The following is a 10,864-nucleotide window of genomic DNA, read 5'->3' as shown; positions in this document are numbered from 1 at the left end:
CCCGTCTCGGCCTCCCAAAGTGCTGGGATTACAGGCTTGAGCCACCACGCCCGGCCAAATTTCTGTTTCTTAAGCCACCTAATCTGTGGTATTTTGTTATGGCCATCTGAGCTGCCTCAAACTCCCAGGATCACTTATTTATCCGTTCATTAATTTATTGATTCATTCAAGAAATTCAACAAGTCTCTACTGAGTGCTTTATGTACCAGGCACTGTTTTTGGAGGTCGGGATGCATCAGTGACAGAAGACAAAAAGATTCCTACATTGTAAGCTTACCTGTAGGGACAGTAAACAATCAATGTTAGAAGTAAATAAATCCATGGTGATGACACTATACATTTTATAATGTACCTTAACAGTACATATATATCTTTTACACCTATTATTGCATCTGACCTGGCAGATCCTGTGAGGTATTGTAGGCTACTAGTATGAGGAAATGAAGCCTAGGCTCCAGATCACATGGCTGGCACAAATTATAGTAGTAACTGATAAGTATTTAGCTACTTATTATGTGCTAGGAATTGTTCTATGTATGTGTTAACTCATTTAATCCTAGCAACAATTCTAGAAGTTGTTTTCTATAATAAAGGCAAAGAGAATTAATTTGCTCAAGGTCGGCCAAGCGCGGTGGCTTACGCCTGTAATCCTACCACTTTGGGAGGCCGAGGCAGGTGGATCATGAGGTCAGGAGTTCAAGACTAGCCTGGCCAAGATGGTGAAACCCATCTCTACTAAAAATACAAAAATTAGCCAGGCATGGTGGCGGGCGCCTGTAATCCCAGCTACCCAGGAGGCTGAGGCAGGGAATTGCTTGAATCTGGGAGGTGGAGGTTGCAGTGAGCCGAGATCGCACCACTGCATTCCAGCCTGGGTGACAGAGCAAGACTCTGTTTAAAAAAAAAAAAAAAATTGCTCAAGGTCAGACTATAGTAAGTGCTGAGCCAAGATCTGAACTAGTGAGCGTGCATCCATCATGTGAAGCTCCTCCCTCTCTAGAGCCATCACTTAGTTATTTGCCTTCCTGGTAGACTGTAAGCTCCTTGCAGGCAGGCCCCCATCTCTCTGCTTCTCTGCTTTCTTGGGCACGCAGCAAGATGTCCACCAAGTCTGAACACATAGACAAATGTGCATAGTGTCATCAAGGACATCTGCAACTTGTAAAATCTGTTTCCAGACTTTATAAATACTCTGTAGGTACTGGATGAATGAATGAATGGATGGATGAAATCTGGTCCTTTAACCTTAGCTTCCCACCACACCACCCAAGTTCTTTAGATAGTTATCATCTCTTTCCTGCCACACTTCCCTAAGAATACAGATTTTGAGGGTGAGAGGGGGTAATATAACTAGCTTTGCATTATGCAAGAAGGGAGAATCATTCTTTCCTTTAATACTTAAATAGTAACAGTGCAGGCCTCATTCTTCAGAAAGCCTGGGATCACTTCTAAGGATCCTGGTGAGTCTGTGAATTTCTATACATTCATTTGTTTGTTGTTTTCCACTTCTTGCTGTGGATGCGTGCTCTGGGTTTCTGACACCTCTGGCAATCCCTGGATCACGCTGATGCCTGCATAGCTATAGCAGAGACTCTGAATGCAGGTCATGTGCCTGATTTAGTTTCCTATGCTGCTATAATAAATTACCACATGTTTAGTGGATTAGAGCAACACAAATTTATTATCTTACAATTCTGTAGGTCAGAAGTCTGACATGGGTTTCATTGGGCTCAAATCAAGGTGTCAGCAAGGCTATATTCCTTCTGAAGCCTCTAGGAAAGAATCCGGTTTTTCACCTCCTCCAGCTTCTAGAGGGCACCTGCATGCCTTGGCTCAGGGCCCCCTTCCATTTGCTAAAGCCAGCAGTGTTGCATTTTTTTGTTCCTTCCTTCCGTCATCATGTCTCCCTCTGACTACAGCCAGGAAGCATTCTCTGCTTTTAAGGGTTCATGTGATGATATTGGGTCCTCCAGAAAATATGAGAAAATCTCCCTATCTCAAGATACATATTTTAATCACTCCTCCAAAGTCCCTTTTGCCATGTAAAATAACATATTCACAGGTCCTGGGATTAGGGCATGAACATCCTGGGGGAGGGAGATTACTATGTATACCACAGTGCTGACATCAGTCTTCCCTTCTTTACTAATAGAACTTCTGGTTTTTCTGGTTTTTAATTGAACATGTGGGCATCCAAAATAAAAATTACATCTCCCAGTCTCTGTTGCAGCTAGGTGAGGTCATGGGAGTATGTTCTAGTCAATTAGATATGGAGATACCACATGGTGCTTGAGGAGCTATCCCTCAAACATGGGGGCATAACCTTCTTCACCGCCTTCCTCCTTCCTGAGAATGTGACCTGGCAGCTGTCAGTCAGGCAGTCATTTTGGACCATAGGTGGATGTGACATGTTGAAGATGGGGGAGCAACAGAATAAAAGGACCCCAGGTTCCTGATGGTCATGGAGCCCCCACACCAGTCCTTGGCTGCTTGACTTTGGACCTTGTTTACATTATTTAAATGTTCTCATATTCCATTACCTTTCACCTGGAAGTAAATCTAATCCTTACCGATACTGTGGCTGTCTCGCTGATACAATGCGTTTGCTTCCTTCGAAAGTAGGGGCACAGGCCTTTATTTCTCTTTTTCCCCTAGGGTACCGAGAATACAACATTGTTAGCTATAACCAACTCCACTCACAAACTAAAAATAGAAAAGTTTGACACTGGATATCAGATATCCTAGCTCTTGAAGTCCATGGGCCATGTCTCTTCAGGGGTACTTATCCCTTCTTCCCTTTTCCTGCTACTGCAATGCTGGGGCCAGCACCTCTCCTTCTTCCTTAGGAGTCCCCCTCTCTCATTCTGCTATTCTCTGGCCCACCCTCCAAATTGCTAAACAACCCAGTAATCTCTGCAGAGCCATGCCTGTCCATAACAAAGATGGCCTTTCAAAATATACCAATTACACTGCATGCTTAATGTCTCAGTAGAAAGCACCTATTTTTGTGTAGGAACTTCACTTAAATCCACATTATAAAAAGGGCTCACCAATGTGATTCCTCCTTGAACTGATGGAAACTTTCCCCTCAAAATAAAGTGAGCTTTTATCAATGTTTACAAATATTAGTACTCTGCAGTTTCCAGCCATCAGATACATAGGTGTCCGTTGTATATACATCTATGGTTATTGAGGACAGTAGGGAAAATCCAACAAAGGAGAAAGCTGAGCAAGCATGGAAAATGAGACCAGGAGAAGAAGTGAACAGCTTTGTATTTGGATGGAGAAGAAAACAGCAAATGCTGACATTCATCAAAATAAGAGAGAGACTAAGGTTGCAACGAAGCTGCAGGAGTGAGATGAAGGTGGCCACACCGGTTGCAGATTGTTGAGATGGTCCCTGGAAGTGGCAAGGCTTGAACAACCCTGGGAGATAGCAGCAGAACCTCAATGTGCAGCCTCAGTCTGGGGCAAATGGGCTTCCCAAACACCTCCGCTGATTGGATCTCTAGCTATTGGGGGAACCAGCCCCCAGTATTTCAATGTAGGTTCTTTTCTATTTTCCCTAAGTGTCCGCTGGTCTGGGAAATAAAGAGAAAGAGTACAAAAGAGAGAAATTTTACAGCTGGGCCTCCGGAGGTGACATTACATGTCAGCAGGTTCTGTGATGACCCCTGAGCCGCAAAACCAGCAAGTTTTTACTAGGGATTTCAAAAGGGGAGGGGTGTACGAATAGGGAGTGGGTCACAGAGATCACATGCTTTAGGGGCAATAAAAGATCACAAGGACAGAAGGGCAGGGCAAGGTCACAAGGCCAGGGCGAAATTAGAATTACTGACGATGTTCTATGTCCCACTGTGCATGCATTGTCATTGATAAACATCTTAACAGGAAAGAGGGTTCAAGAGCAGAGAACCGGTCTTGAAATTCCAGGCTGGAATTTCCTAATCCTGGCAAGCCTGAGGGTGCTGCAGGAGACCAGGGTGTATTTCATCCCTTATCTTCAACTGCATAAGACAGACACCCACAGAGTGACCGTGCATAAGCCTCCCCTGGGAATGCATTCCCTTCCCAGGGTTATTCCTTACTGGGAAAAGAATTCAGTGATATTTCTCCTACTCGTTTTCTGCAACAAGAAAAATGTGACTCTGTTCTGCCCAGCCCCACAGGCAGTCAGACCTTATGGTTATCTCCCTTGTTCCCTGAATATCGCTGTTTTCTGTTCTTTTTCAGGGTGCCTGGATTTCATATTGTTCAGACACACATGTTTTATACACAATTTGTGCAGTTAACGCAATCATCACAGGGTTGTGAGGCGACACACATCGTCAGTTTACGAAGACGATGGGATTAAGAGATTAAAGTAAAGACAGGTATAGGAAATTATAAGAGTATTGATTGGGGAAGTGATAAATGTCCATGAAATCTTCACAATTTATGTTCTTCTGCCATGGCTCCCGCCGATCCCTCCGTTCGGGGTCCCTGACTTTCTGCAACATCTGGCTCCGCATCCTTTTTGATGTGGTTTTTTTTCTTTGCGTACCTTTTGCCATCACTGATTTGCTGACATCTAAATTAAGAAGTTGGTCCTGGAGCAAATTCTGAAAATGACTACATACTTCTTGAGTAAAGAAGATAGGACTGTCAGGAGAAGAATTTCAAAGCTCCAAATGACCCTCCTTTTATTTTACGTTGTGATATGGTTTGGCTGTGTCCCCATCCAAAATCTCATTTTGAATTGTAATAATCTCCACGTGTCAAGGGTGGGACCAGGTGGAGGTCATTGTTCACATGATAGGGAATGAGCTTCATGAGATCTGATGGTTTTATTGGGGGCTTCCCCCTTTGCTTGTCTCTCATTCTTCTCCTTCCTGCTGCCACGTGAACAAGGACATGTTTGTGTGCCCTTCCACCATGATTGTAAGTTTCCTGAGGCCTCACCCAGCCCTGCAGAATTGTGAGTCAATTCAATCTCTTTTCTTTATGAATTACCCAGTCTCAGGCAGTTCTTTATAGCAGCATAATAGACTAATATACGTTGTTACTCTATGAAATGGGTAGGATTTCACCCACTCAGAGCTAAGTTGTTAAAACTAGACCCTTTGGTTTATATTTAAAAACTTTTCCAACATCTGATGGTTTTACAGGGGCCGAATATAAAAGTATTTGTACTGAAAGGTTTTGTGTATTCATTAAGAAAGATAGTAATGTCTTTTCTTTAGCATTTTAAGGGCTGATCAGGGTTTAATATGATGCAATAATATGATGATTAATAAGGTGAGGTTTTTATGAATTCAAAAGTAAATTATTTAAAAGTGGGGAAGGATTTTGAGAGAAGGAACAAAGTGTTCTTAGAAGGCATGGAGGCTATATACAAAAGATGTACAGGAAATGCAGACCCAGAATGTATTTATTGGCTCTAAGTTCCAGTCTAATTTTTAGATTAAGTGGGACTCTTATGAAAAGACAGGCCATGGTCAACAGGTTGATATAGTCTTAGGAAAAGTAGATAACATCCAGCTATTGGAAAGCTAGCATGCTCTCTTACTTGGATATGTCCCCCTTTCTTTTAAACTCTTGAGCCCCCTAAAATTAAGGATTATGTAGTTCAAACCTATTTTTTTATTACTGTTACAGTAAGTATGCTTGTGGCCAAAACATTTATTTTATTTTATTTTAGTTATTATTTTTGAGACAGAGTCTCACTCTGTTGCCCAGGCTAGAGTGCAGTGGTGCGATCTTGGCTTACTGCAAGCTCTGCCTCCCAGGTTCACACCATTCTCCGGCCTCAGCTTCCCAAGCAGCTGGGAGTATAGGCACCCACCACCACGCCCAGCTAATTTTTTGCATTTTTAATAGAGATGGGGTTTACTGTATTAGCCACGGTGGTCTCCATCTCCTGACCTCGTGATCTTCCTGCCTCGGCCTCCCAAAGTGCTGGGATTACAGGCTTGAGCCACCGCGTTCATCCCAAAACATTTATTTTTATAATGTCTCTAACTTGCTTAAATACTTCAGCAAAATCAGGGTGATATTTACTCATTCAACAAATATTTGTGCCCTCACTATTCACTAGGCATTATTTTAGATGCTACAATGAACCAAACAGACAAAAATTCTGGCCTTCGTGGAGCTTACAATCTCATTTGTTATTTAAATTGAAATTTTATTTAAGAAGAATTTGCATTCTAGAGGTTATCAGCTAGTATTTAATCAGAAAGGCCACACTCCCACAGCAGCTACTGTAAGTATTTGAGAAGCTATCCCTGTTAGCCCTAAAGGCTTTACATGAGGAATATTAGAAATGGACTCTTGTCATTGAAATTAGCGGCATTCAATATAATATGTGAACTGTCTTAAATATTTTGAAGATATTCCCTCCCTTATAAACAGGGCATAATATGTGGTAAACTCTCTGGGTGCAGTGGCTCATGCCTGTAATCCTAGCACTCTGGGAGGCCGAGGTGGGTGAATCACCTGAGGTCAGGAGTTTGAGCCTGGCCAACATGGTGAAACCTCATCTCTACTAAAAATTGGCACACACCTATAATCCCAGCTACTCAGGAGGCTGAGGCAGGAGAATCACTTGAATTGGGACGTGGAGGTTGCCATGAGCCAAGATCATGCCACTGTACTCTAGCCTGGGAGACAGCAAGACTCTGTCACAAAAAAAAGAGAAAAAACATCTGGTAAACTCGTATTAATCCTCCTACCTTTCAGAATGGCTCTTAGAGTTAACAAGTCTGAAACTGATTTTGAAGATTTTTTAATTGCCTGATGCTGACTATAAAGTAAGCAATTATGCAATTATGCTTTTAGGATGTTGTTACATCTCCCTAAAGAGAACCATTTTTGCAAGGTATGGTTGCAGCGTCTAGAGGAATACAGAACTGAGTGTACTGAGTGTACCAGACAGATTATACAAACTGTTTCTCCACTGCTTACTAATGGCTTTGTCTAATAAATGTTTACTTATATATAAAAAAAGAGAAATGCACGATCAGGAACTGACTTAGCTCACTATGGAAGGAGCAGTGGGGAAAAAAAAGAAACCAACTAGAATTCTAGAATTTCACAAATGAAGGCAAACTGCAGTGTTGACAAGACGCTTCCCTGCAGCAAGGATGGCTCAAGGAGAAAATGTATTTTAGGTTAGGCAGAGTGGGAAGAGGAACAGGCAACAGCGATAGCTGTGAGAAAGGCGTATCACTGCAGCTTCTGTTGAAGCCTCAACCATGTTGTGGCCACGCGGTTCCTGGGCCAGCTCTCACACCCAGGTACGTGAGCTCACTTGCAACTAGAGGCCCCAGGGACATCTATCTCAATGGTGCTTGGCATCTGCACTGTCATAAACTACAATCAATGTTTTATCACTTTAACTGCTAGCTTTATTAAATCTCACAGACATATTTCTGGACAAATACAACAGGTTTTCTTTGAGATATATGAAGACTTTCATCTGTCTTCTTTTTGTTTAGGTCTGGTCTCTGAAGGCAAGATCAGCTCCAAATGCCTGTCCCTGTATGCAAGTTCAATTTCATTGGCTTTCCTGCTTTCATAAGTTCTAGAAAGGCTTGTCTGATTAAGAACAATGGCACTAAAGGACACTAATCCGAAACCATTCACAGTCACACAGCTTAATTAAGAACAGAGACTGTTTACACACACACACACACACACACACACATATATATTTATTTATTTTTTATGGAGTCTCGCTCTATTGCTCAGGCTGGAGTGCAGTGGAGCGATCTCGGTTCACTGCAACCTCCCCTTCCTCAGTTCAAGTGATTGTAGTGCCTCAGCCTTCCAAGTAGCAGCTGGGATCACAGCCACCACGCCTGGCTAATTTTTTTTTTTTTTTTTTTGGAGTCTCGCTCTATTGCTCAGGCTGGAGTGCAGTGGAGCGATCTCGGTTCACTGCAACCTCCCCTTCCTCAGTTCAAGCGATTGTAGTGCCTCAGCCTTCCAAGTAGCAGCTGGGATCACAGCCACCACGCCTGGCTAATTTTTTTTTTTTTTTTTTTTGGTATTTTTAGTAGAGACGGATTCGCCATGTTGGCCAGGCTGATCTCAAACTCCTGATCTCAAGGGATCCGCCCGCCTAGGCCTCCCAAAGTGCTGGAATTACAGATGTGAGCCACCGGGCCAGGCTGAGACTGTCAATATTAACATGACTTTATTCTTCCAGGAAATTCTTGCCCAGGAAGATAACATTGCAAATGACTTTATGGTTTATGCCAAAAACTTCCTGGAAACCCATTTATCTGAACTATGTACTCAACTATCTCTTATCATCAGGGTTAATAGCTCCCTTTAAGAAAAGCAGTTTGATCAACTGGGCTTATCAAACAACTCTTTGTTCCTTAAGGCTCAGTTCAAAACCAAAATCTCTTCTCTGAATTTTTTTTTTTTTTTTTTTAAGACGGAGTCTCACTCTGCTGCCTAAGCTGCGGTGCAGTGGCATGGTATCGGCTCACTGCAACCTCCACCTCCCAGCTTCAAGTGATTCACCTGCCTCAGCCTCCCGAGTAGCTGGGATTACAGGCACCCGCCACCACACCCAGCTAATTTTTGCATTTTTAGTAGAGACAAGTTTTTGCCATGTTGGCCAGGCTGGTCTCAAACTCCCGACCTCAGGTGATCCACGGGCCTCAGTCTCCCAAAGTGCTAGAATTACAGGCATGAGACACCACGCCCCGCCCTCTCTGCACCTACTAAAGTACAAATCTCGCCTACGCTTGGTCAGGTCCCACACTCGTATTGAAGGACCTACCTTATACCAAACCTCAGAAGCCTTACCCTTGAGACACTGCTATGACTGTGCTGGTAGCCACCATGGTCTTGCTTGATCAGCAGATTGGTGGTCCTTCAACCTGTTGAAGGAGTTGCTCAGCTTTCAACAACGTCAACATCAAAACTGAATCCTGGGCCGGGCGTGGTGGCTCATGCCTGTAATCCCAACCCTTTGTGAGGCCGAGGCGGGTGGATCACCTGAGGTCAGGAGTTTGAAAATAGCCTGGCCAACATGGCAAAACCCCATCTCTACTAAAAATACAAAAAATTAGCTGGGCATGGTGGTGTGCACCTCTAATTCCAGCTACTCGGGAGGCTGAGGCAGGAGAATCACTTGAACTCAGGAAGTGAAAGCTTCATTGAGCAGAGATCATGCCACTGTACTCCAGCCTGGGTGACAGACTGAAACTCTGCCACAAAAACACCACCACCAAAACCAACAACACTGAATCCTGGATTGATGGGTAATCATGAAAGGTATCATGAGTTGGTGTGCTAGGTACTGTGCGAAGCACTTGATATTTATAAACTCATTTAAGATTTGGTAGTTACCTAGTAAAGAGGGAACAATAGCACTTATGGAAGGGCTTACCATGGGATTGGAATTGCTCTAAATGCTTCACATGTGTTAACTCATTTAATCCTGAACAAAAACTTAGAAGGTTGTCAACCTCCATTTTTTGCAGAGGAGGAAACTGAGGCATGGGGAAATTTAGTAACTTGTCCAAGGACATACAAAGGCAAATGACAAAGCAAGCATTTTGTTTAGACTTCTCTTGCTATTTAAATTTTCTTATACTTGACGTGTAGCTCAGAGAAATTTAATAACTTGGCCAACATCATACAGTTGTAGTGATGAAGCTAAGACTTAAATCCAGGATTTTAAATCTAAAACTAATGTTTCTAACCATATCAGTATTGGTTTTTATTCAGTTGGCAACATTTTAATGTTTCTTTTCTTTTTATCAGGGCAAAATTTGATCCCTATAAAGACAAAATATATTCTTAATAAGTTGAAAGGTTGTATATTTAAAAAATTTTGGTTGCTGGGTGCAGTGGTTCATGCCTGTAATCCCAACACTTTGGGAGGCCAAGGTGGGAGGATCACCTGAGGTCTGGAGTTCGAGACCAGCCTGACTAACATGGTGAAACCCCCTCTCTACTAAAAATACAAAATTAGCTGGGCATGGTGGCACATGCCTGTAATCCCTGCTACTCGGGAGACTGAGGCAGAAGAATTGCTTGACCCTGGGAGGTGGAGGTTACAGTGAGCCGAAATCAGGCCATTTCACCCCAGCCTAGGCAACAAGAATGAAACTCCGTCTCAAAAATAAATAAATAAATAAAAATAAATTAAAATTTTGATTTATCTGTTTCCTTCTGTGGGTTTTGAGTTTGTACATTAATCTTTATTCTATTTTATTTTGATAGTGAATTTACCCATGTTTATTTTAATTATGAAAATATGCAACCAGTCCAAATGCCCGTCAATCAATGAGTGGATATCGTGGTATATGTATGCCATGGAATACTATTCAGCCATAAAAAGGAATGAAATAATGGCATTCACAGCAAGCTGGATGGAATTGAAGACAAGGATATCTGCAATTGCTACTTCTTTTCAGCCTTGTAATTGAGGCTCTAGCCAGAAAAATTAGGCAAGGAAGAGAAATGAGAAAAAGAAGTAATCTCAGCCGGGCACGGTGGCTCACGCCTGTAATCCCAGCACTTTTGGAGGCTGAGGCAGGCAGATCACTTGAAGTCAGGAGTTTGAGACCAGCCTGGCTAAGATGGTGAAACCCCATCTCTACTAAAAATACAAAAATTAGCCAGGCGTGGTGTCGCATGCCTGTAATCCCAGCTACCCAGGAGGCTGAGGCAGAAGAATCGCTTGAACCCAGGAGGCAGGGGTTGCAGTGAGCCACGATCACGCCACTGCACTCTAGCCTGGGTGACAGAGCGAGACTCTGTCTCAAAAAAAAAAAAAAAAAAAAAAAAAAAAAAAAAAGAAAGAGGAAAATGTAAAAGACCAGAATTCTACTCATTACCTTGAGACAATCACTGATCC

At 42.7% G+C, this 10,864-nt stretch overlaps 1 protein-coding gene across 1 annotated transcript in view; it reads right to left on the bottom strand.

Annotated features, from left to right (window-relative positions):
• Nucleotides 1-331: 331 nt before the first annotated feature.
• Nucleotides 332-10,864, bottom strand: part of ISCA1 (iron-sulfur cluster assembly 1) — a 114,179-nt gene continuing 103,646 nt past the window's right edge. Inside the window, exon 5 of the mRNA XM_011945885.1 lies at nucleotides 332-821. Within this exon, the coding sequence (XP_011801275.1) occupies nucleotides 681-821 (141 nt within the window). The 3' untranslated portion in view covers nucleotides 332-680. The remainder of the gene's footprint in view (nucleotides 822-10,864) is intronic.

This window comes from Colobus angolensis, unplaced genomic scaffold, assembly GCF_000951035.1.
Source record: "Colobus angolensis palliatus isolate OR3802 unplaced genomic scaffold, Cang.pa_1.0 Scaffold246, whole genome shotgun sequence".
In the NCBI taxonomy this organism is placed as follows: domain Eukaryota; kingdom Metazoa; phylum Chordata; class Mammalia; order Primates; family Cercopithecidae; genus Colobus; species Colobus angolensis.
The sequence above is the reverse complement of the archived record's forward strand: the minus strand, read 5'-3'. Positions and strand labels throughout refer to the sequence as shown.